The following is a 27,726-nucleotide window of genomic DNA, read 5'->3' on the forward strand; positions in this document are numbered from 1 at the left end:
AGAAATGGATCTCCTTAATTAAATCCTTAGTGATGCCCTTCCAAAGACTAACAGTCTACAGCCATGGTTTGTTAAAACCAGCAGGAAATTCATTGTTACACCACTTAAGCACATGTGCAGCCTCTAGAAAAATGCCGTTGTTATGCCCATTTCTAAAACTTCCAAAGCCAGCTCACCTTCTGATCTCAGACCATTCTCACTCATTACCACATTTGGCAAAGTACTAGAAAAACATAGCATGTAGGCAGACTTCATATGAACATATGGTCCTCTGCCTAGGAACCATATGGGACTCTGTACAGGCCATAGTGCTTTGACTGCCCTAGGAACACTAATAGATGACTTCCTAATAAATATGGACAAAAGTAAACTCCATATTCGTTAACCTTGCAGAAGGATTTGTTATAGTTGATTATCACATTTTAAATGATTCTGTCTCTTTACTAGAATAAGTCCCAAAGCCTCCAATTAGTTCCATGACTTCCTTTCCAGCTGAAACTTTAAGTTTAAATTAAGCACAACCACTTCCACTTCCACTTCTACATCTACAGTGCTATTTAAAGTGGTACCTGTAGGATCTGCCCTGTCCCCATTCCTTTTCTGTTTGTGCATTCAGACACTTTCCAGCAGCTACTCCACCTTCCCACTCTTCAAAATGCAGATGACATGGTAATTTGAAGGACAGAACCATTACACACACACACACACACAACTCCAACTAGATGATGATTTTTTTGAACTGTAGCCAATTGACTAATTTCTACTAAGCTAGTCCTTAACTATATAAAAAAAGCAAAGCCATGCTGTTTAGAAACACTCAAAAACTAGCCTGCGCTCCTTCATACGGGATAATTCTAGCCCATAATCACAACCCACTTGAAACATCTTACACATTTCAATACAGACATCTACCTAGACCAAAGATTTATCTGCCAGTATCATATAGATCCAATTACGTCTAAAATAGTGGCTCCTCTTCTGGTTTTGAAATTAACTTACAGGCTCAGGTGAAATGTGGGTTTCCTATCATTGCCTCCCCTTAAAATGAGAGAGAGAGGAATATTAATAGTGTGCATGCAATCTCAGATAGAATTTGCCAGTTCACCTGTCTTGCCCTACAAAAGGAACACCATAGTTCTGCTCTCAAAAAGTCCAGCTGACTACCAGTGAGGGAAAGACCGAACTTGCTTATATCTTTACAAACTACTACAATTAAACTCATTCTGTTATCTAATACAAAGACTTGCCATTAGAGAAAGAATGTATGCTCTTCTATACATCCATACAATGGTCCATCTCTAATACCCCAATATGTAAAAAACACTGCAGTAACCATAGATGTTAAGTTGTCCATCTCGCCTTCGTTCTTGCTGGTTGGGATCAGAGCCGATCCTCGGCTCTGACTCGGCCATCTTCTATAGCTCAAGAGCTGTTTACTGGCTCGAGGCTACCCCTTATCCCATGATGCCTAGTGATAGCTACCCAGATCTCGTTTGTAGCTTCAGCTGCGAGGTGTTGTTTTTCTGGCTCAGGCTCGTATAAAGTTTCTTTATAGAACTTTTTTACTAGAAATAGTCTTTTTCCTAGGGGTTATTGTTAACTTTTAGTCTTATTTTTGTTGTGTTAGCTAAGTGTGTATTTGTAGCTTCCTTCCCTTCCTTGTAGAACTCGTTTAATTTAGAGAGTCTCCCCCCCCCCTATCCTTTTCTTGTCAGGTTAGCCGTTTAGGTTAGAGGCTTTCCTTCTACCTTCTTTATAGGATAGCTGTTTAAGTTAGAGACTTTCCTATCAAAAAAAAAAAAAAAAATTGCTTTAATCTGTAGTATACTGTGTTTTTCTGTAGACTGTATTTTGATTTGTTAGCTATTGTTGCATTTCTTGTTACAGGATGTCAAAAGAATCCAAAGTGTCTGGGTTCAAGAAGTGTGACTCATGCTGTCAGAAAATGTCTCTGACAGATGGGCACACTACTTGCGTCTATTGTTTAGGGGCTGTGCACCTGCAGGACTCTTGTTCTATCTGCCATGCATTTAGTCCAAGAGTTCTGCAGGAGCGTAAGAATAAGCTTATTCTTAGGGGTCTTTTAAAGCCCCAGGATTCACCGGCCAAGACTCAGCCTATGAAATCCCCTAAATCTACCAAGTCGTCGGCTCCAAGTTCAGAGCAGTCTTTGGTTCAGACTCTGCCTGCTACTTCGGTTCCAGTCGGAACCAATAAGACTATCTCCCCATCGGCTCCATCAGAAACTTAGGAGCCTTCGCGGAGCCACAAGAGGCTGAAGTCCCCTTCTTTGGAATCGATACATTCGGCTCCTCGGTCTCCCCTGCTTCAGAGCGAGCGCAGTCACAGATCTTCTCACTCCTCTCGATCCTCTAGGCTGTCGGATCATGACGTGGAGAGAGTGGTCAGTAGGTTGCTCAAGTCGCAAGCACTTGCCAAGATGTTGTCCAGCCCTCCTCAACAGGTGTCAGCTCCATCCACTTCTATCGATGTTCCTCCTTCGACTCCATTGAGCTCGGAGCCGGAGTTCGTTGTGGTTCGAGCAGTGGAACCATCGGCTCCGATAACTCTATCACCTTCGGTTCTGTCGTCAGCTCCAATTCTCTCGATGGTGCCGTCCGTCAAGGGATCTGGGCGCTGGGACTCCCTCGTCGGCTCCGAGGGTGTGAGTGGCATCGGACCCTTGTCCGACCCCTTTCTCCCTCTCGGTGCTTCGGCGCAGGTGAGCTCGGCTCCTACATCGGCCTCGGAGCCGTCTCCCTCGGTGCAGAGAAGGATTCCGATTTCCTCGGAACCGGAGCCTTCTCTGCATCGTGGCAGGGACACCTTCGATGTCATGAGGAGTGTGCTGGCCACTGAGTCAGCTCCACTATCAGCCCCACTGGCTCTGTCCCCTGTAGTGCCTGTGCCAACCTCTGCTCCTCTTCCAGACCCCAAGTGAGGGGAACCGGCACACCAGGGCACCCTATTGGGTGTTTCCTCTTCTTCCGAGGCCTCCCCTGATCATTCAGAGGAGCCCCCTTGTAAGAAGAAGTGCAAGAGGAAGCACATTGACTCCCCTGAGTCTGTCACTTCTGATACAGACTTAGATGATTCGGAGGGGTCCCCGAGATCCCCCTCTGAAGATGTTTCCTTTTCAGACATCCTAGAAATGCTTAAGCAGAGGGGGAACTGGAATCCCCTAGCCCCTACCGAGGATGAGTCTGTATTCCTTGATGCGTTCGGTTCCCGACCTTCCACCTCCTGGGTTTCTCTGCCTTTCAATCCACTTATGTCAATGGTGGCTCGAAAGGCTTGGTCAGCTCCGGATACAGTGGAACCAAATCTGAGGAGACCTGGCAAGTTCATCACAGCACTCCATGATAAGCAGTTCCTTACCAAAGGTGTTCCTGTTGATGCCATGGTGGTAGCAGCAGCCACTAAAAAAGAGTTGACGGAGACCTCTTCGTCTGTCCATCTTCCTAACAAGGAGTCTAGGACCATGGACAGATATGGGAAGCGAATGTTTGCTTCAGTGACCTTTTCTATGAGGTCACTGAACTACTTATGCCATTTTACCTGGCTTCAGAGGGATCTCCTTAAAGAGCTAGGAGATACCGTTCAAGATCCATCAGCTGAGGGGGCTCAAGCTAAAGTGGCTTTCCAGCTGGCTACGCTTAATTCTGTAGTCAACTCCTCCATGAGGCTCATTTCCTATGCAGCTGATGGTGCGAGTAGAGCCGCAGGTACGGGTGTGGCCCTTAGGAGGCATGCATGGATGCGGCTGTGTAATTTTGCGGAACCCTTTAGAGCGTCATTCACCAACACCCCCTTTGATGGTTCCTTTCTTTTTGGACTACAGGTGAAAGACACTTTGACTAGGTGTGAGCAAGAAGGCAAGACTCTCTCTGCTGTGGGAGTCCATTTTTCCAGTCCTACCAGACCATACCCCAAGGGTCAGAAGAGTGGTAAAATGTGGTTCCGAAAATCCCAGGAAGCCTCGCCTGACACATGTAGCAATTTTTCCTCCAGGGGCAGAGGGGGAAACAACAACAACAGATGCCATCCTCGTGGCAGAGGGGGTCCGCAGAACCAGGGCAACAGAGAATCTTTCTCTGATAAGCCCTTTCAGCATCCCTGAAGGGTTGCCCAACTGCCCGCCTCTGGAGGCAGTCTGGGGAAGACTTTCACTGTACCCAAAAGCCTGGCAGAATTTAAAGCAAGACAAGTGGGTACGGTCCATTATATCCGGAGGTTACAAAATTCCCTTCTCTCAACTCCCCTTACTGTCAAGAAAATCCCTTCCAGATGTTCCACCCAATCTGAGGGACCAAGCAGTCATAGACGTTTCAAAACTGCTAGAAAAAAAGACTCATCCAGGAAGTCCCGGCAGACCAACACGGATCCGGAACTTACTCAAGGTTCTTTCTGGTACCAAAAAAGACAGGGGACTGGAGACCGATTCTGGATCTCAGCAGACTAAACAGGTCTGTTCAAAGAACAAAGTTTTGGATGGTCACGCTACAGTCCATTCTACCCTTTCTGGGTCAGGACAATTTGATGTGCTCCATAGATCTTCAGGATGCATACTACCATATCAAAATGGACAGGCGCTCCAGGAGATTTCTTCGCTTCCGGCTGGGAGCCAGTCATTACCAGTTCAGATCTCTGCCCTTTGGTCTCACCACAGCCCCCAGGGTATTCAGCAAATGTATGGCAGTGGTCACGGCTCACCTGAGACGTCTAGGATTCCAGGTGTTTCCATATCTAGACGACTGGCTCTTCACTGCTACTACCAGGCATCAACTTTATGCAAGCCAGGGACTACACAATCACAATCTGCTCTCAGCTAGGAATTACAATAAACTTCAAAAAAATCTGCCTTGTTGCCCTGTCAATCTATCACCTATATAGGAGCAGACTTAGACACAAGGAACATGTCCGCAAGACTACCGCCAGAAAGGGTGTCTACAATTCGCCAGCAAGTACAAATTCTAATGCAGAGCACAAGAATCCAAGTCCAGTTCGTCCTTCAAACTCTGGGCTCCATGGTAGCGACAATTCTTCTAATCCCACTGGCCCGTTTTCACATGAGGATCCTTAAGTGGCTTCTGTTCACACAGTGGTCTTTTCAACAGCTGCCCATGTCTCACATGATCGTGATTACAGAAGCCTGCAAAAGGCACCTTTCCTGATGGATGGCCTCCCCACTAGTGACTCAGGGCAGACCCTTCATTCAGCCCCCTCCGGTTGCCACAGTGACCACAGACGCCTCCCTGATAGGGGGGGGGGCATTATCAGGGCAGGACAGTCCAAGGCACTAGGCAGCCTCACGAGTACCATCTGCATATAAACGTCCTAGAAATGAGAGCTATGTTCCTAGCATTGCAAGCTCTTCAGGACTCTCTCCCTTCTGGGACCATTGCAATCCAAACTGACAACATGTCAGTGGTGTGGTACATCAACAAGCAGGGCGGAACCAGGTCCTACCCCCTATGTGGAGAAGCACTCAGACTCTGGCAGTGGGCGATTTCCTCCCAATGATTTCTGATTGCGACGCACACCCCTGGGAGGTCCAACGTCATAGCGGACAGGCTCAGCAGAGTTATTCTCATGCCTCACGAGAGGTCTCTGAATCAGGTAGTTGCGGATCTTATCTTCCGCAAATGGGGACAGCCTTGCTGCGATCTTTTTGCCACCTCCTTCAACAGCAAATGCAGCAACTACTTCTCCCTTCTTCCACTTCCAGGTCACTCACCCAGAGACGCTGTAGTCCACGACTGGCCTCAGGGACTTCTTTATGCCTTTCTCCCGTTTCCCCTGATTCGAAAACTCATACAAAAAGCAATATCGTTGGGCTGCAAAATAATCCTCATTGCCCCCTACTGGCCTCGATAGATATGGTTTCCGTTCCTGCACCATTACCTTCTCGATCAGCCCTGGACTCTGGATCTGATTCCAGACCTACTGATTCATCAATCAGGCGGGCTGCATCAATCCCTCCAAACACTCCAGCTCACAGCTTGGTTGCTCCACTTCCAACCTTAGCCAGGCTTCCCAGCATTTCCCCGGCCGTACGTGAGATTATTGTCTCCTCTCACAAGTCCACAACTAGAAAAACTTATGCTAGCAAATGGAAACGTTTTTCTTGTTGGGCAGAGGCTAGGAATGTAGATCCCTTCTCAACCCCAGTCCAAGAAATTTTGGAATTCCTAGCACAACTTTTTCATTCTGGGTCCGCTTCTGCTACAATCAGGGTTCAATTGGCGGCCATTTCTAACTTTCATGTTGAGTTGTCAAATTCAAACATTATGTCTCATAAGCTCTGTAAAGCTTTTTTAAGAGGGACTACTCTCCTTAGACCTCCAGTGAGAGATCTCCCTCCTTCATGGGACCTTAATTTGGTACTAACCTCCTTAATTCTGCCCCCCTTTGTACCAGCAGCGTCCTGCTCCATTAAGTTTCTGTCTTGGCAAACACTCTTTCTGGTAACTATTACTTCAGCCAGACGCGTCTCTGAACTTCAGGCACTATGTGTTCGTCCTCCATACTTGGTTTTTCATAAGGACAGGGTTGCTCTGAGGACTAATCCTTCGTTTCTTCCGAAAGTCTGCTCAGAAAATAATTTAAACCAATCTATAGACCTTCCTGTGTTTTTCCCTAACCACACCAACAAGGCAGAGTACAAATTACACCAATTGGACGTTCATAGACAATTGTGTTTTTACTTGCACAGGACCAAGGAAATAAGGAAGTCGGACCCAACTATTCCTTTCCTATGCTCTAGGCAAACAAGGTTTCCCAGTTTCCAAGGTGACCTTATCCAAGTGGTTGTCTTACATTATTACTTTCATTTATCAATTAAGAAACAAAGAGTTGCCTATCAAACCGAAAGGTCATTCTACTAGGGCCTTGGTCACCTCTGTAGCCTTCCAATCTAGGTTGCCCATGGATTCTATCTGTGCAGCTGCTACGTGGGCAAATCCTCATACCTTTATTTCTCATTACAAACTAGATATGGTCTCCAGGAGCAGAGCTGACTTTGGTTCCACTGTTCTGAAGAGTCTGTTCCAATGAGCTGCCCAGGATTGTAGGTGCTAGGGACGCTGTCCCAACCAGCAAGAATGAAGGCGAGATAGGCAACTTAACCTAAAGAAGTTATGTACCTACCATAACGTTCCATGTTAGTTGTCTTCATCTCGCCTTCTTTCTTGCATCCCACCCTCCATCCCCCTGTCCTATTGGACCGAGAGGAGTTCTGGTTTCACTGGCTGAGTGTTCTCTGGTTTGTTTCCTCTACTGATTAAGAGAGTGTGACAGGTATGCTCAACCTATTTGTATAGACAGGTTTATTCTCTGGCTATGTCTGGGGTTAGCTATTTCAAACGAGATCTGGGTAGCTATCGCTAGGCATCATGGGATAAGGGGTAGCCTCGAACCAGTAAACAGCTCTCGAACTATAGAAGATGGCCGAGTGCCAACCAGCAAGAAAGAAGGCGAGATGAAGACAACTAACATGGAACGTTATGGTAGGTACATAACTTCTTTTTTCAGACTTAGGAACCAACGTCTGAGAGTCCAGTCCATCCCTCCTGCTATAAAAAGTATAGAATGTTCTTTGCTTAGATGACTTGCAGTAGTTATGACTACTGGGATCTCAGCCACAGAAGTTCCAGACATCCATAATGACTTCCAGAGCTCAGCACTTTTCCCCCTCCAAGCATGGTGAGCATCCACCACTTTGGGGCATCAGGACATCTTCATTATAAAACAGATATCTGCTCACACTATATTACATGTTTCTTGTCACGGGTTCCAGCATATGTATTGCAGTTGGTGACTGTTGTCAGGCATGGTTCAACCTCCTCTGGAGCTAAGGAGAGATGAGTACCCCATTGGGTATCCACCTCATCTTTTCTTTGTGTTTTACTGTTTTTGTATTTAGCATATATGTTTTATCTAGCTAGCTTGACTTTGGACATGTTAAGTTATGTCAAGCCTCAGAAAGGGAGATCCTGTTATGGTAGGTACATTCCTAACAAAGACTTCCCCAGTCATTCTGTTTAAACCGAGAACATTACATTAAGGGCTCTAGAGTCTGCGGGAAATCTACCTCAAAAACTTTTAAGTAGGCAGCATTCCTTAGAACTACTAAAACAGGAGGTGGCTAAAGTACTTTGAAGTGTGGAGACACAGACCGTGTCCCCCTAAAACGAAATGTCTTGAGGATGAGACAAAGAAACATGACTGACATATCTTCGGCATCTATTTTGGCTTGATGGTGTAGGCCATAGTGAGGAACTTTCAGAGCCCCTGCATTGTACATCTGACTTTCTTGAAGTCTGTTATGAAACCACTGTGGCAGCCACCATGAGTTGAGTTAATGGCCAGTGTTTAGATCCCATATTGAACATCTGATCCCAAGTGCCTGTTGCTGAGGCACACTTCATTATTTTGGAAGGGCTAGGAGGGCACCCTACTGTCCACTTTAATAAGAACATTGCTGGCCATAGGTGTCTTAGGCTTAGATTTCAAAGTTGGACATACTCTCCAGAAGGGCCCCAAAGGTGAAGTAGGTGTCTGTGTACCTAATTTCAGGTGGGTCTTTTCCCTAGTCCAACCATAGGCTGCCCCTGAACAGTAGACCACTTTGGCACAAGGGTTTTTGCAAGCATTGCAAAGCATATAGCCAAGTACAGATCCCTTTGTAATGGCATCCCCTTTGCTTAAAGGAAGAAGGAGCAGTCTCCTAAAAAGGTAAAAAGAAAGACTTCTCTGATAGTGAGGGGAAAATTTGGATTTTTCCCCAATGTCTTCACCTTAGGTTATGATACAGACAAAGAAAATACTTTCCTCTGCTTCTCTTCCAGAGGAAATCTCATTTAAAGAAGCTAAGCAGAATAAAGGAGCACTTCATTTGGCAGAAAAAGGAGGCATAATAGACATTGAAAAAGATATGTGAAGTTACTGGGCCTGGATGTCCCTAAACCTGTGGCTTGTTTTCCTCTTTTGGGGGCTCTGGAGGATGCCTTCCTTTGCAGCCCCCTAACAATCAGGCACCCAGCCTGTGCTTCTCAGGAGTGTAGGCACTCAGCCTACAAGTTTTATAGGATCTGAATCCCATTAACAGCATGATAAAAAAACTGTGTTGGATTCGGAGAAGAGGTCCAAATTGGTTCTTACTCTCTGTACCCTCCCAAAATGACAAGGAGGTCAGTCTGGCAGTTAACACAGATTAAGGCTCCAAACTGTTGGTGAGGTGCTTCCTGTAACCTAGTGTTTATGGTTTTGATTCCTTCTACCTCCATTTTCCTGCAGTGTGTTGCCTATGAAAAGGGACACTCCTGTACATTGGATTTACCCAGTTAGTGATTGCAAAATGCTCATTTAGTGCATGACAGTTAGCATACATGTTTGTGGCTATGAACTGTTAATGACCTGTCTACTTTAGTTCAGCGTTTGATTCCTTCTGCCTCCATTTACCTATCATAAGAATCTGAGCAAGTCAATTACCCAGTATTCTAGGGCAGTTGAGAAACTGGGCTAGTCCCCTAAATGGCCTCCTTGACTGCATGCCTACTAACTAACAACCTAAATCAAAAGCATAGACCAGGCTGGGAAAAGGGTTTACACAGCTGACACTCTGGCCTTTGAGGACATTAATTGTCAGACACCAATGACAAAGTGCCAAATTGCTATCCTGGACCAAATGAGAAATGAGCTTGGAGAGATGTCTGATGTGGACCTGAAAGCAAAACTAATAGATCTCATCCAGGCATCTATTCAAGTGGCAAAACAATTAAATGTGGTCATGATGCTGTTGATGAAGCATCCAGAGCAGAAGCTACATGTTCTGTCATCAGATTGCTTGCCTGGATGAGGCTACGACCCCCTGCTAGAGAATGTCAGTGCAGCTTCTCAATGATCCTTGAGGTAAGCAATTGCTGTTTACGAACTCTATGGACAAAATCTTTAAAAAGATGGAGGTAAAGGAGTAAAATTATGCAATGTGTTACAGTTCTTTTGCTCCCCTATGCCAAAGTATGATATAAATTTTCCATCTAAACTGAGCCCTTACTACAGAAAACAAGGTAAAGGCAAGTTGGCAAATGGGGGGAGAAAAGTGTGAGTGCAAGAGAAAGTGGCAGGGAGACCATAAGGGAAAGCCTGAGGGGACCTTATGGGACTACGGTGTTCAGGGAGTAGCCACAACTTCTTTGATATGCTCTCCACTCTTACCATTTCCTCCAAACTCCCATCTTTTCCTTTTACAGTTCCCCCATACCAAGACTGCAGAAAATGCCTCCAAAACTAGAAGGGTATCAGTCAAGGCAAACGAGTCCTGCAGTTAATTTTCCAGGGTTATAGATTACAAGTTGTAAAATGACCAAAGCTGACAGGGATCCCTTCTGTGCCAAAGGAGCAAATATGCCTAATTTCTGTCATTCTCCATGAGCTAGTTTCATTAGCAGTAATGGAACCATAATTCTTAAGACAAAAATAATAGATTTTACTCAAGACTGTTTGCAGTTCCCAGAAGGGAGGGTGTTTGGAGACCAACTCTGGACCTATCAAAATACAATACTTTTCTCAAGGTTCCTTATTTCAAGATATTAACCCTACCGATCATGTTGCTCCTCCTAATCCCACAGACCATGGTGGTGAACTTATATCACAAGAATGCCTTACCCTTCACATCTCAGTTCACAAGTGCCATGGGTGTTTTCTCATATTTTGAGTAAGAGGCTCCCACAATCTGGTTACTTCCTTTCGCACTGCTTGGCTACTGTTCCCAGAGTCTTTACAAATTGTCTTCAATAATTACATATTATGGGGCAAAGGGCATCCACATTTACCCACACTTGGACAACTGCCTCATCCAAGTACTGTCCCAGGAGGAGGAGAAGGTGGATGAAGCCCTCAGTTTAACTAAGGAATTCTTCCAAAGTCTCAGGTACTCATTTAGCATTCCATAATCAAGGTCTTCTTCCTCCAAGAGAGTTGTATTCTTGAGCTCACTTATAGACTCCATTTGCTAGAAGGTATTTCGTCCTCAAGAGGAGGTGCAATATCTGGAATAGTGCCTCCACAAATTATCACAGGAATAGATGAATGTCCACCTGAGAAGTGCCTCTGGGATACATGGCTTCCGTTATCTTGATGGGCACTCTGCTCATATGGAACCAACACTCACAGGTCCCACAAACTCTGAATTTTCAAGAAGTTAAAATTGTGTTTTGCCCAAGTCAAGTTAACCTTTTTTTTTTCAGTTGGAAGTCCCCCCCAACTAGACAGTAGCAACCAGTTCTTCAGCTGTGTCCTGAGGAGCATGTACACACAGCAATTCAAAGTCCAAGGCATATGGAATGTTGCCCAAACAAGAAAGCACATAAATGTGAAGGAAGTGATTTAATTTAAGGCTTTCTAACCAATATGGGAAAAAAGTGTATCCTTCAGATGGTCAAAAATGATATAATAGTCATGTAATATATAAATAAGAAGGGAGGGATGTGGTCATATCCCTTTTGCAGGCTAGCCATGACTTTCTAGGAGATAGCAGTGCAATCTGAGATGACCCTAATGGTAATATACTGTCCCTCTTTTCAAAGCACAATGGCAGATTAATTCAGCAGGTCAAAGGCAGAGCTTTGAGTGGATGGATGTTACACTGGCATGTCTTTCAACTGGTAAGCTCATGGGATGTCTCAGAGATTGACCCGCTTGCATCTCCATGCAATAGACAGCTTAAAGCTCTCTTGTCAAGAGCACCTAGGCAGAAGACTTGAGGAATAGATGCCTTTCTCCATTAAATGGGCAAGGCTCTTCCAGTATATAATCCCTTCAGTCCTCCTACTCCCCCAGGTGATCCAGAAGGTAAGGGAGAAGAGACGAAGGATAATCTTGATAACCCTTTGGTCAGGGCATTACTGGTTCTCTCTCCTCATGAAGATATCCAGTAGGGAAGCATCATGCTCTGCTACTGCTGGTGTACCTCCTATTTACAAACAAGGGAGCAAAGGGCCATCCTACCTTCCAGGTTATAGACATTGCAGCTGACATCCTGGATTATATGACTGTCTTGCCATTCACACAGTACTTCACAGAGAACATACTAAATATACAGAAAGCGGTCAGAAAGTCCATCATTATGAAAGTCTACTTACCCAAATGGAAGAGATTTTCTTCTGGTACCAGGAATATAAACAGGTCCTTAGCACTGCAGCAATGTTCATGATACTGCAGTACTTGAGTGAACATTTCAGTCCAGGACTGACCTTTGTTTTCTTCAAAGAACACCTTTTAGCCATCTCAACCTGTCTGCTTGATAGATCTTCCCTCAGCATGTCTTATGCCTGTCACACAGTTCATCAAAAGAGTATTGCATTTGAGACCACCAAGAAAAAAAAATGTTCATCCCTGGTACCTAAGTTATATCCTTGAAAAACTGACCCAGTTACCTCTGGAGCCCTCAGCCACAACTCCTATTAAGTTTGCAGTTTAGAAAAAGGCCCTGCTGGTAGCTATTGCCTTAGCTAGGATAGTGTCAGAAGTCCAGGATCTGATGTCCCACAAGATTAAAGAACCATTCCTAGCTCCCACAAGGAGAAGGTGACACTTAAAACACATTCCTGATTTATGCCTACAACAGTGATGGAATTTTCCCTCAGTCAACGCCATCCAAATACTTGTCTTTTCCCCCAGTCTAAGAAACATAAGAGTACTGCATTACCTGGATGTGCATAGACAACTGATATATTTGCTCAGAACCAGAAATGACAGTTGTCTAAATTGCCACTGAGAAAGAGATGGGCAGTGTTGAAACATGTTCTAAATGCCCAGCCCAAAGTCTCACATTCTGTTATTCCTCATAGGGTAGGAGGAGCCTGAAGGGAACTGTAAGAACACAGTACTAGAGGTATGACTGCTACTGTGGCCTTCCTTAGGGGAGTCGCTACATAGGCTACTTTGGAAGCAGCTACTTGATCATCTGCTCACACTTTGTCAAAATATTACAAGCTGGACATTTCTTCCAGGGCAAGAGCTAGATTTGCTATGGCCATACTACAAGCTGTGCTGCAATCCAGCCACTCAATTCATCTACCTCTCTTTCTTAATAGAGCTCTAGGAGTAGTACATTTGTTAAAGAACATACCATAATACTACCTGTTTAAGTAGATCAGTATTTCCTTCCCACTCTGTCATGTCTCACTATGGGTCATACTAGGGTGGGGTACCCTATCTTTAGCCTGTCATTTTCCATTTCTCTCTTACAAGGCCTTGGTCTTGTGGTCCAAGTAAAATTTGTCAAGCCCAAGTTCTCCTTCCCTTCCTTTACAGCACCTGAGGATCTCTTCTATTCTATACTCCTCATAGTTTTCCCAAAGGGCAACTCTTTAGCTTTCTCTTTGGCAAGAAAGGTCTAGTGTGGTATAAACAGTTGGCAGTTTTATACTGGAGATGTTCTGATATCTCACTTGGGCAGGCATCTGTCAGGTCTGGATAAGAAAGAGTGTTGAATCTGGAAGTGAGGCCAGGTGTCCAGGCCTTCTGCAGCTGAAGTCCTAGTAGTCAGGACAACTGCAACAGTGATATACTTGAACATCCACTGTTGTGGTATGCTCCTATGCAATTATACGTTCCTTCACCAAATTCAAGTCCAACGTCAAAGCCAGACTACAAAAAAAAAAAAACTACAGAGACTGACAATTTCAAAAAACATGTAATAAATTAATAACTTAACCCCCTGCACACACTGATCTACAGTTGTTGATTTTATTGGATATCTGTAAATCACCTAGTGTCCGGGCAGTACAGTCGTAGTGTACATCAATCCATCCACAACCCTTTTTCCCATTTTTGCATATGGGGTCTGGGTGTCATTTTAAGTTATTATATATACACCCCGTCTGTAGGCAAACCTTATATTCTTCTAACAATTCAAGTCTGTTTCTCTTCTTATCTCCCTTTCTCTTTAACCTATGCTGAGCGGCTGTCTCATGTAGCTCCCAGTGCCAATTCCCAAAGTATCACCCCCTTAGCTCTTCAAGTGGAGAGCAAAAAAAAAATTTTTAGCAAAATCCATGCCTCCCTCAAAAAAAAAAAAAAAAAAAAAAAAAAAAAGCACTTTAGCTAACTATGGAAAACAAATTAGTCCATCGACTTCCTTACAGTTAAATACACTCCTCTCAACTCGTCAAGTAAGTGAAGAGCAGCTAAAAAAATGTCCTTGGCTTTCTACAGATAGTACACATCCCCTCAGCTCTTTAATGGAAGAGCCAAAAAAAAGTCAGAATGAATAGACTGATAAAATGCCCTTCTGTACCGCACTCAATTGTGCCCCCCTAACACTTTAAGCCCAGTGCGATTGCCCCAATTCACATCACCCGTGCAATGCTACTGCCTGTTTGAGAGAGATGCAATTACATTAGGATCCTAGAGTCTATACTGTCTCCCTCACTAGCCAGTATATCTGGCACCAAGAGGGTTGTCAGCAGAATCATTACACCTCAAACACCACCCACACCTACACAGCACACACCCACATATGCAGAGGTCCTCAACAAAAACATACCCAAACAAAGGAGACCTCCGAGGCAAAAACACACTCAATCTCCACAGCCCTCCACACCACATACCACATATAGTTCACACACCTGTGTCTCACAGCCAGCCACTAAGGCTTAACCATAAACCCAACATATTAGTCATAGGAGACTCCATTGTGAGACACACAGATGTGCCTCTTACCAGGCTGGATAAGGAGAAGGTCATGGTTAGTTGTCTGTCAGGGGCCAGAATCTGCCATATCACATACGCACTCAAGTCTCATAACAACAGGTACTGTTATGACTGTCATAGTCCATGTTGGCGTGAATGTCTTGAGACCTACTTCCCTGGGCTATATGAAGAGAGACATGATTGAACTCCCTGAATGTGTCCTAGGCAGGTATGTCCCTAGCCTTAAGCAGCATTCTACCGTCACCCAGAATGATGCCTCAATACAAACAAAAAAATGAGTGTCTTTAACAATTGGCTTAGTTTCTGGTGTCATTCCAGGGGGATCCAGTACCTGACAGCCTAGGAGGATATGATCGACAGACCTTGATGCTTTGCTAGAGATGGCCTGCATCTGTCTCACTTGGGCTTCAGGCTTCTGGCAATGTCTCTTGCCTCCCCCATAGTGCCTTTTTTAGGAAAAGTGATGAGGTTAAAACTACCAGCATAAAAATTTCAACAAAATGCAAATTAAAGGTCATGCTGCTAAATGCTAGAAGTCTAAACATGAAACCCTGGAAAATGCTGACATCTGCGTAGTCACAGAAACCTGGTTCAAGGCTGCGAAGAATACGCCAGCCTTACCTGGTTACTTATCCTATCATACATTCAGAACCCAAACTGTGGGCAGTAAAGCCAAAGGAGGTGGTGTTTCAGTATATATTAAAGATGTACACACCTCCAGGCTAGTCAAACAGTATGACACACAGGAGATTCTCCAGGTGCAGTTAACCATTGACAAGACCCCTATACATATCATAGCTAGCTACCAGGCCCCCAAATCTGACTCAAGATGCCCAATTCGCCTATCTGGACCTCTTTGAATCTACCAAGATTCAACCCTTTACCCTCGACAATTAAAACACTTAGCAATTTATGCAAATACTATCATTTTAATGATTCTTTAAAAACATATCATACATACTATGCATTATGTGTTTACTTTTATATTCATTATATATTTTCATGCATTCTTCATTCTATTTTAATTTTATTTTTTATGTACCACTTCATATGTTTTTAAAAAAAGCCTTACTGCTTATTAATCTGTTTATTTATTTACCTGCATTTTCATTGATATGTTTTTAAAGAATCTTTAAAATGATACAGCAAGCATAGTATTTGCACAAATTGATAAGTGTTTTAATTGTCAATGTATTAAACAATTAATGTGATCTGTGAGGGTGGGGGATATAAAGGATGCTACAGTCAGTTATTCTTTGTTACATCTGAAGAAGTCCTGTGGACGAAAATGCTGTGGGGAGATTTGTGTTACTGTACTGAATAAACTGCTGGTGCTTCCACTTTGGCTTGTGGTTCCTGCTTCGTGTTTGGTTACCTCCACTGGTGCCTGTGTTTGCTGTACTAGTTTCCTGGTTGTTTCGGGTACCTGACCTCTTTGTGTTTTGTTCTACTACATATAGTCACTGTTTTATTTTGCAAGCTTGTAACCACAGTTTATATGTACTTTTTGTGCTTCTGTTAATTTTCCTGGGATAAACTTGAACAAGGTCCCAGACAGGGATGTACTGGGATATCAGAAGAGGAAATGCCATGTTAGAAGGGCCTATTTATATAAATTTAATTATTAATACATATCTTATTTACTCTAGATACCCACTTTCTCAGCAATATAATTATTTAGCTTTATTTTGTATCACTTAAGCACTGATATAATCAAAGATGAAAAACAATATTTCTGTTTTGTCTATTTATTATTGAATTAATCACTGGTGTTTTTTCCCATAGGATCTTCTACAGTGTCAATATGAAGGGGTTGCTGTGATGAAGATGTTTGACAAAGCAAAAGTCAATGTGAATCTCCTGATTTTTCTTCTTAACAAAAAATTTTTCAAGAAGTAGTTGCTGTATTTGCCATCTCTGGTCTTTGAAGAGGAAGATGATAGTACTTCACTTTCAGCTTTATTCTCCAACGGTCAAGTCAAAAATATTGTTCCCAAAAATAGTTCCCCTTGTAACTTGGACCCATTTAAGAGCCTCTGAATCAAGTTTTCACTGTGATGATACTAGAGATGGACTAGTGTGCACCCTTCTTCACCTGAGAAAAGCTACTACTTCTGATTAAGCTTTCCTCTGCATATTTGTAATGTGGATTTGCATTTCCACAAAGTTCATAAAAACCTGCTGTTTACTTTTTATGTTGCACTTGAAAGGGAAAATATCCAAAGCTTTCCAAAGGATAGAGTCCATTGTATAATATTATTCAAATGTACAGGAAGATGTGCCGAGTATATGCACAGTGGTTGCCCTTCTCATTTCCCAAAACCAAATTTGTTTTAGCTAAATTATGTTCTCAGTATTGAGAATATGGGAGATGGAGGCATATGCTGTTCCAAGAAACTTATTGATGCATCTTACAAGGCAGTTCTAGTCATCCTTGCACTTCAGTGTCTTAATAGGTTCATATGTATATACTAGGTTAATGACCACTAGGGTCTTTATAAGCCTAGTCCATGCACCCAAATGAGATCCACAAGTTTTATTGAACTCTGAAGATAAAGACTAATGTTGGTATGTTTCTATACCTATCTGGATGGCCAGTTACTTTCTTCTCGGAGCAGCTCTCTGCAGACTAGCTGAGTAATTCCAGAGTTCAGAGCATTATTGACTGAGAATGATAGCTGTTTACCTTTCACAGCATTAGTAGATATACAAAGTACCCCAGATAACAGGATTATTTGTAGAAATGATGCTGACTTTATCTGCACAGTGGGAAATCTAATTAAATTGCACATAACCTTTACTGAATTATTTAATATTACGTTATGAGACATGCCACCATGTTTGTTCAGATAGGGTATATCAGCTGTCTAGTTTGGCATTTGCAAGACAAGGAAGAAAAGTTTGAGTAACCTTTGAGAAAAGAATCTGCATTCCCAGACTTGTGGTTTGCGGTTCTATATTCCGACCATTAGTGAGAACACATTCTTCTTTATCAGTGAAAAAAGCTTCCAGCGTTCATAGAGAACAGCAGTTTGCAGCCTTAGGATGACTGTTCCAACACCAAGCTATCCTTTTCTCTTGTTTAGAATGACACTAATTTCAAATCTTGTGAGGTAATTCTAAGAGCACATAGATGTTTACATTGCTGGGTGCCTGAGGGCAAACAAATCTTCAGACATTTGTATACATAAAGTGCCATCTGAATTCTTTTAGCTTTTCCCCCATGCACTATTAATGTCAGTGTGCATGAAGATTTTTGTAAGGTGTATAAAATTGTTGTCCTCCTACTGGTAGCAGCAATAAGTATCCCCTAAGTACAGAACATGTTTTGGCTTGTGTAGCCAAAAAAAAATTTTGCAATGACAACTGGGTAGACTATTAGGTAGAGTAAGAAACAATGAACATGAACTTGTTTGCCATCTTTAAATTTGGGGGATGTTAAATGTAAAAGCACAGTCACTTTTCCAGCTATAGGATCGCTACATTTATTGTATGCGGTCTTAGATTGGTAAACATTTTTGAAAATATAATCTTTATCTATACTCATTGATGATGGTCCTATTTGTAATTGTTTTATTTTTGTTTCTTTCACAGAATAATGCTTTCACACTTAGTAAAGGATGGTTACTGCCTTCTATCCTCTACCTGTACTAGCTGATCGTCTATTACATTACTCCTTATTTACATTGATACTGTTTGAACAGTAAAGTTCTTTATTGCATAGAATGTTAGAGTAAAAGCTAACCTTTAGTGATTCTTTTATGACATAGGTCTAATGTTTTAGGAAAGGAAGTTTCATCCTTAGTATGATGACAAATGGACTTCAAACAGCTAAAACAGCAAAAAAAGTATATTTTTCTAACAGTGTTGAGACAATCTATTTTCTCTTTTACCAGATCTGCAAGTGGCATAGTCTGAGATATTCATGGTCCTTTGTCCAGGCTTCTCTTGACAAATATGTAGATTTTTTTTTTCTGTTTTAGAACAAGGTTACTTTCTTTAATGCACTGAGTAATTGCCGTAAATGATGCACTTCGTTGTTTTTAATGTGATTGTTCCACTAGTTGGAATAATAGTTGTAGTTATATCTGTAGAATATGTTTGCATTACTTTGCTGAACAGCACAGTTCTGAGAAATTGTGGTCTCGGAAAGGTTATATGAGCATACATATTAGCCAGAAGAGAAACTCTGCAGGCTTATTTACAGTTAGAGCTAACCTTGTCACTCCTGATCCTCTGCCATCTTTCCCACACTTTCTTTAAACCCTCTGTTTTACTTTCCGCCCCTTTTTCCAGTGGTGAATTATCTCATCCCACCATCTTTTCCAAAGACTTTCTTTATCCTCCCTGAAACACCCAAACCTTTGGTCTGCCACTCTTGCCATTTCTTTCTCTCACACCCTTTGTTTTTAAAATCTGGTCTCCTTGACATGCCCCTAACCTACTGCATCCTTATTTTTTTGTCTGTCGACTGTTGAGGCTCATGAGGCAAAAGTGTTTTTACAGGGATGAACTGCCAGTACTGTCTGGTAAATGAGCTACTTACAGTCGCATGTTGACCTAGTGGAGTCTCAGGGAATCTGACACAAGCATATAGAATGAAGCATTCACTGAAGTAGAGATATTTGTGTATGAAATTCTTTCTCTTAGCACTTTCATTTTAAAGGACCACTCTGGTCATAAATTGCAAATATGCCTGGTCTTGTTCTGTGAAGTACTGAGGATGACTCCACCAGAGTCTTCCACTTATTGGATTGAAAGCCAGGCTTTTGATGTCAGGCAATTATTTGACATTTAAAACCTGCCTTCTAAGTTGAAGGTATGAATACTTAAGGAACATTGCTACCAGAACTAGGCCTCATGCAGGCCTTTCCTATCCCAATGCCAACTTTGACAGGTGCATCCCAAAGCACTGGTGCTCCATTGCAGTGCATCTGGCACTCCCCTCTGCCCACTTGACATTTCCCATGTTGACAGAGTGGGCGTGCAAATCCAAGGGAAGCTATGATTATGGAAGGGTCTCCATCTTTACCTTGGAAAGGGAACCATACGGATGCAAAAACCCTTATCTCATAGATAAAGAAAAAAGTCCTCCCCTGCAAATACTAGTCTTTCCCCAAAGACTCCCAATTTAGAAGAGAAAAAAAAAAAAAAAACTCCTGCTCATGAAGTCTTCTGTGGACTGTCCTGTTCCTTACATTGCTTGAGAAATGTCTGAATGATCTAAATGACTACTTGGTAAGGAATAGGAGGTGCCATGGATCATCCTACCTATAGAGCCTAGACCCAAAGATGTTTTTTGCAACCTGAAAGCATCCTGATCTCAATCCCTTTGCTTCCAAAATTGTGGATGCTGTCTAGTTGTTCCCATCTGAATGGAAAGATATCCTGTTTAAGCATACTAAAGTAGGTTTATCTGTGACCTCTGGTGTCTTTGGAAGCCAAACATAAGGTCCCAGAGACTACAAGCCATACGGCTTACTTGCCAAATATGAAATCTAAGGTTTTAGATAGAATAGACAACGGAGTATTTTCCTCTGCCATCTTGGATACTTAGATCCTGATTCTGATGTTAAGAAAGAGATGGTTAAGAACGTTATCATGGCTTCTGTGTGATCCTCTAATTTTGACTGTGTGCAGTTAGGCTCTTCTCTTTCAAAGATAAGCTTGGGCAGGCACTTCTGGATGACATAGTATCAGGGTGGATTTTAATTGGGAAAGCCTTCCACAACTTAGTTGAAAATCATAAAAAAGAAAACAGGTACTTGCCAATGTGGAAGGCCTCTATAACTTACTCCTGATATTAGCATCTTCTTCCAGGGCAGTTATGCTCCCAAGAAATAAGCCCCCAATTTCGGATTCAGGAAGCTCTTTAAGTATTAAAGATGTTGCCACCTCTGGCTTTGCCAGCAAAGTCTCCCAGGTGAGTGACCCTTCAGACAATGACTGTCTTGAATCCTAAATACCCTCCACAGCTGTATGTCAGGTGGGTGGTTTTCTTAGTACACCCTAGCTCAGAGAGGCATTATATAGGACCAGTAGGTTCTAAACACAGTTGCAGCTGACAATATCTTAGAGCATTTGCATCCTTCTTAAAAATGGCTGCACTAAGCAACTAAGCTATCTTTACAGAGCTCTTGGGATAGGCCTAGACTTCGTTTCTGAAAGGGGCTGTATAGAAGCTACCAGTGTTTCAGAAGACCATGTTTTTTATTCTCATCTCATAGTTCCAAAGAGGATAGAAGAAATCCCTGGACCTTGTAGATTTCACCAAACAGGTCTGGTATATCAAGTTAGAGATGGTGAGTCTAAAAAGTCATGTCTTCGTTAGTACAGAGTACCTGGATGAGGTTACTGGAAGTGTTTACTGTCTGTTTAGATCATTGTTGGGAGTTTGCATAAAACCATCCTTTGGCTTGCTGTGTATGTAAAGCAGTTTCAGTACAGAGTGCTACCATTTGGTCACACCTCTGATTTACCAAGATGTTAGGCATTGGATTAAAGGCATTGCAAATGAAGGACCACCATTTATTCCCTTACTTGCATGACTATCTCTTGGTAGTCCCATCAAGGGACACTCTGGTAGCATCACTGATTTGGGTGGTTCCATTGTAGTCCTGAGAGTCTCCATAAATTGGAGGAAGCCTTTTCTGAGGCCATCTTTGTGAGCTGCCTGAGAAAAGACCTGGACACTGCTCTGCTGGTCCTTTCTACCCATGAAAAAAGTCAAAGAGGTTTATAACTTTGACAGCTTGGGTGAGGATGTATAAGAAGTTCCAGACTTAAACCCTTCAGCACTGTCTGACCTTATTGATGGCCACAGTTTTCACTATCTTTAACACACCTAAAGATGCTGTTGTACTCAACTATGAGGTCTCAGTGGCTACAACATCAACATACAATGAAATTTCCTTGTGTCAGTCCCATGCTGCTTTCCTTCGAAGTGATAGCCATTTCTCACCAGTCTCAATCTGGGTTTCCTTTGTTGCAGCTGGATTTATCACAAGATGTTATGATGGGTGGCCCACTGGTATGGTGAAAAGTTTACCTTGGTACTTCTTTGATTCAAGGAACGTAAACCTTAGAAAAGGGGGCAGCACATACATCAGCAAGAGCTATGAACATGTTTCTTAATATGTAGGCTTTGGCTTGGGTGCTGTTGTGTCAGACATTCTTGATTTGGTCTGACGTCTAGTCTACCATGTGGTACCTAAACAGTAAGGATTGCATGAGCCTTTATTCTCTGTGCAAAGAAGTAATGTGGATCTTTCAAGGGATTCTAGAAAGATGAGCTTTAAAGCTGCTCATATTGCAGGAAGGGTGAGCTTGCAGGCAAACCTACTGAGTTTCTCCTGCAGTCCTTTCCCAGATTTTAGGGTCTGGAAGTTTTGTCTGGCCAGTCTTCCAGAAGCTGAGCATTTTGGAAAATGACCTGTTGATGTCCCTGGAAAAGGTGGTTCCCCTCTCTCCTCAATACAGTAGGACAGAGAGGATTAATGGGGTGAGCGCATCACCTTTTCCATGAGAGGTTCCTGTTCACTTTTTCACCATTTCCTCTTATTCTCTGCCTAATCCTTATATCAAAATTGAAATGAGAAGGACCACTAGTTATCATGCTTACCCCTGGAAGCCAAGAAAGCTGTGATTCTGGACTTTTAGGTTCCTAGCAATACAGGATAATGTTTTGGTACAAGCCACAAGTTTGATAGCAAAGACCAGTTTTGGACTTGACTGCTGGTTTAGATCCCTTATGCTCACTGGATCTTTCAGAGAGAGTTTCAGAATTGACTGGAGCTGTGAGGAAGTGCTCCACTTGTGAAATGTATTTTCCTAAGCGGAACAGGTCCTTCATTTAGTCAGAGAGAGAGAGATCGTTTACTACCAGGATGTTAGCCTGTAAGTCACTCTGAACTGCTTGGATATCTGCATGATTTGAGTCTTGGTTATTCCATGGTTAAGGTGCATGTCTCCAGCATTTCTGCTCATCGTTACCTTGTGGACTGCTGGACTGTATTCACAGCACTGGCTGGTCAGGCATTCCTTTAAAGCTTTAAAGGGGCTGGGCATCTCCATCCTACTTTAAAGAACCTTCCTCCTCTTTGGGACTTGGATTTCATAATTCACTGGCTTTGTCCCTTCCTTTACTTTTCAGTCTGCTGGGTTCAGTGGCTGTGAAGCTTCTCTCTCTAATGACTTTTTTTGCCATTACCTCTAATAGCAGGATCCTGGAACGTCAGGCCTTGTGTGTATAAAAAAAAAGAAAGAAAATTCAGTTCATTGCAAGGGCTGTGTATCTCTTAGATCTAACACAGTTTTCTACAGAAAATGTCATCAGGACTCTTCCTAACTCATTCCACCAATCTCATTTTTTTTTTCCAGAAGCCAAAACCTGGAGAGAGAGAGAAAGAGCCTTCTCACTATGGTCATTGAACTATCTTTTCCGATTCTGTCTGAAGAGAGTGCAGGAGTTCAGTAATAAAGAACAACTGTTCATTTACTTTACTCTAGGGAGGAAGGTAGGAGACCAGCATTTGCAAAGCAAAACCTTTTCTAGTGAACTGTTTAACTGCATTGTGGTTTGCTTGCTGAAAGTGATAGTGTCAGAGGCCCCTATGGATTTGACTGTTTCAGGTTCCTGGTTCAAGAATATGTCCATTGCGGCCTTTTATGGCACTGCTTCTTATTCATCAGTTCACACCTTCACCAAGAGCAACAACATGGAAGATGACTACAGAAACTGGACATCCTTTGGTACTTTAGTGTCACTGAATTTGGCCTTCTGAGATTTTTGCATTTTGGCCCTTCACCCTTCTGCAAGTGTATTTTGGCTGCTGCTTGGGATTCTTAACACACATGAATATTCTCAGCATCAGATGTAACTGACATGCATCTCTTCTTATCAAGATATTGTGTTTTCACTATAGATGGGGGTGAACTGATGATCACATGGATCTAATGTGGTGTCCCGTTCCAGTGCATGATGTCACATGGATGTCAGCAACAGTGCAGGGCAGAAAAAATGCCAATCTGGTGATTACAGATGAGGAAATCCTAACAACTTGAAGTGAGAAGGAAATCCTCACAGAACATTTTGTAGATGAACATGCCTTGTTTTAATCTGAGGTTTTAATTTGTGCTTTAGGGATTAATATTGCTAACTTCCACTGGCATGATTTTTAATTGAGAGAACTTTATGAGGTGGTTCATTTGAGTTACAGGCAACTGGTTTCTTGCATCTCCTATTTTGAGTGTTTGTGTTCAGTAATATTTTGTATAGTGGAGGGAGAGGGATGAGTTCAAAGGTGTACTGATTTACTTAGTGTTGAATGGCTATTTAAGGTAATTTTCCAAAGACATTTTTAATTGTTAAGGTGTATTTTGGGCTGAATTTGATATATGGAGAATGGTCATTTAGGAGAGAAGTGTTTTTTTGTTGGTATCTGCTGACCATTTTATTTCAGTCTAGAACTTCCTGAGGTACTAGTAAGGCCTTTTTGTTTTTGAAATATGTGAATGTTATTTTAGTGCAAATGTGATAGTTTCATTTTAAGAACCTGTAGAAGAGCTTTATGGTTAATAGCAACATTCCAATGGTGCCAAGTTTGATGTCCTACATTTAGTTTTGCTTTCTGGTCCTTTTTTGACTGTTTGTATCTCAACCCTGAAATTCTCCTGCCTACAGACAGAGATGTATAACTCATCATGATTTTTGTTTTTTAAGTAGGAGAGTTGGTGGTAGTGTTTCAGCACATTTTCCTGCATTGTACTTGCTTAAGGTAGTATGGTAATTTTTAATTTTAGACATTAAAGCTCTGTCCAGAGATTTTGCTTGCAGTCTTCGGTATTTTACTGAGGTTGTTTGGTAGACATATAATTCTAGCGTGCACTTTTAGTTTGTTCACAAGTAACCCATTTGATGCAAAATGATTGTTGGTAACTTTTTGTAGTGTGGTAGAGGAAGAAACTGTCTGAATTTAGAGAGAAGGATTTGAGTTTAGTGCTTTCTAGGTATGTCCAGTCAAGGATGAAATTGCCAATTAAAATATTTTCTTCCTTTGTGTTAAGATTGGTTGTTGATTGAATAGTTTGTTAGGTTTGTGTTTGTAAACAGTAAATTGAATGCATCTGTCTCTCTTTATCTGTGTATATGTATCTGCTGTGATGTTTATCTTTGTCCTTTTAGGATTGTTGAGGTGTCCACGGAATCCAGTCAGTGCCATAATTACTGGCATTTTACTTTTTGTTATGACAAGTGGTGGTATATTATTCAGTTTATTTTGCCACCTCCTTAATCATGGCCTAGTTTTTCAATAGTGAAGTTCCTTGGAAGGGAAAGAAAAAAGTAGAGAAATGCCACCATCTTAGATCTTTTGGAAGTTCCTTCCATGAAGCATTGAGGCTGGTATTAATCCAAGGCATGGGGAAATCCTCCTGTGACTGCCATCCAAGCTTTCCTCCATTACTTGATAGGTAAAGCAGTGCTCCACTGTCCCTCTGACCCACTTGTCTCCATATCCAGGGAGAGTTTTTACAACCATTATTGCTTTGTTTGGATCATTAGGTAATGCTTTTGAAGAATATCAATCAATTTTCAACACTGTTCTTCATGACAAGGACTCATGAAGTCTTATCAAGAGTTTTACCATATTCTCATTTTTGATTCCCCAGAATCCTTGTCTAAGGTGGTGGTGCTTATGCGGTATGTCCTCAAGGGTTTGAGGATGGTATAATGGGTAAGGTGTTCGGCTCAACAGACACAAGGTGCTGGGTTTGATTCTCACCTTTGAGAAGCATGACTAGGCTTAGAAAGACGCCCCTGAGGTCATTAGCCTAGTAACTTCCTATTAACCTATGCAGCCATCGATGCCCTGCTGATCAGTTAAGATCTCACCTCTAGTCTTTTTCGCAACTTTCATAGGCTCTCACCGCTGAAGTGGCTTACGAGAAAGCCATTATCTAAACAGAAGCATTCTGTGCCATGGGCTGTCTGGAAGGCCAATTATTTTTTTCAGGAATGGTACATCATCTGATGGCAAGCATTTTTTTTTTAATTCTTTAGTCTTGTGAGGAGTATAGTGAGTACTACTGTCACTTCAAACATCAATTGTTTGTTCTTTTTGACTAGATCAGTAAAGTGTTTTTCAAGACATCATACAGGATTAAGACCTAGGACTCCTAGAATACATTTTTGAAGACTGGTTTGATGATACTCTGTTTGATAATACTGACCAGGTCAAAATTGCTGTCTCATGTTAGAGAACCTTTTTAACAATTCACTGTTTCCCAGAGATTAATTTTCTGTTGCATGCTACCACTTCTGAGGGAGAATAATGAATTGCATGGGGTGTGGGTAATTTGCCTCTCACAAGTAAAATGTGTGCAGAGTTGTAGTCTCTTCTAAATCTCTAGCCTGGTGGAGAATTGTGTTCAGAAGATGTGCTTGCTTTGAAATTGACATAGAGTGGGACAATGTCATTCATAGATACACAAAACATGCGTAGGGTATGTCAAAACCTCTTATTTCCCACAGATGCCAGCATCACTCCCATTGCTTGCCCTTAGAATTTCAGCTCCGTAGGAACAATCAGGCCTGCAGGACTTAAATGAGGGAGCCTTGAATAGGCTGTGAATCAGGAGTGCAAAAAAAAAATGTTTTGATAATGTGTCATCTAAATTTGCTCCCAAGTGTGTATGTCAAAATGTATGTTAAATCACTGACCTGCTGCTCAGCTCTACAGACAATTAGACCAGGAGTTGTAGAAGATTTAATAATCGTATTTTGTCAAGAAGAATCTAGCAATGGTATAGAAAAGGATATGCTGGTACATAACAGTATTATACCATTACTATTTATATGTGGTGGCTGCTGGTTCATTTTGTGCAAATCTTCTAAGCAAAACATTGCCAGCAGAGCCTTCAGAATTTAGTAACTTTGTGTCATTGTGTCAAAATAATAATTCATTCTTTGTGTGTATATATATATATATCTGTATTTTTCTTTTTGTGTGTGTATGTATTTATCTGTATTTTTGTAATGTGCTAAATGAAGTCATGACTTGTTTTTGTTACTTTAATTGTTGGTCTTATCTTCTTCATTCAACTTAATAGTAAAGTCATCGCAATGTGTGTATGTGATAATCCCTCCCCTAGTTCCTTATATCACATACTCACTGCATTAGAATTTTTAGAGTAGCTTTTCAACTTTAACTGATGAGCTTTAAGAATATTTTATTTGTATTTGAGTCTGCTTCCACTGCTGCTATCAGCTTGATTATTTATTACCAGTATATGTATATTCAAGAAACTTGTTGAGGCTGTCCTGAAGCTATATTAAGACAAAAAAAAGACTGCAGAAGATTTTACTAGATTTTATGCACACTCCTGCACCGCTTATTATTCTGAAATGGTTTGCTGCTGTATATTAGATATGTAAATAAACATATTAGTATGATTTTTCTTGTGCATTTGTCCAAGTTTATATATTCCATTATGCAGCTTCACAATGCAGTAGTATTGCATAACATTTAAAGAGTTTTGTGTGCACATCATTTGAATGTTCTTTTTTTACTACTGAACTTTGTATTTGGGAGACTCTCTTTGCAGGTTTCAAAAAGAAAAAAAATCTTTGACTTGTTATGCATCACTAATTTGCCTGATATCTACCACAAGAATAGCTTTTCTGGTTGCAGACTATGTTCATCATTCTCACTGTTACAGTAGCCTTTGGCTATTTGAGTTGTATCCTGCCCAGGATACAACAACCTGACAGTCTACAAAAAGCTCTGGCTCCTTCCCACACTTACAGTCCTTAATTGCTGATGGGCTAGCCCCTTAAAAGGAAATCAGCAATCAGAGTGCAGACAACCCCAGTATGTTCTTGCCTCTTCAAGGGAAAGCGGCTCTGAGCCTTCACAGGAGCAGCAATTAGCTACAGTCCTTATTTTTGACAGATAAGTCTCCATAGGAGAAACCTTCCACAAAGAAAATATTGCCTTTTTAAATGTTTTT

The 27,726-nt window shown here is 41.9% G+C and overlaps 1 protein-coding gene across 1 annotated transcript in view; it reads left to right on the forward strand.

Annotated features, from left to right (window-relative positions):
* Window positions 1-27,171, forward strand: part of IQGAP3 (IQ motif containing GTPase activating protein 3) — a 2,364,408-nt gene extending 2,337,237 nt beyond the window's left edge. Inside the window, exon 38 of the mRNA XM_044079778.1 lies at window positions 16,504-27,171. Coding sequence (XP_043935713.1) covers window positions 16,504-16,617 — 114 coding nt within the window. The 3' untranslated portion in view covers window positions 16,618-27,171. The remainder of the gene's footprint in view (window positions 1-16,503) is intronic.
* The last annotated feature ends 555 nt before the right edge of the window (window positions 27,172-27,726 follow it).

The sequence above is a fragment of the Protopterus annectens genome, chromosome 8.part0 (genome assembly GCF_019279795.1).
Source record: "Protopterus annectens isolate FY-2018-M chromosome 8.part0, PAN1.0, whole genome shotgun sequence".
In the NCBI taxonomy this organism is placed as follows: domain Eukaryota; kingdom Metazoa; phylum Chordata; order Ceratodontiformes; family Protopteridae; genus Protopterus; species Protopterus annectens.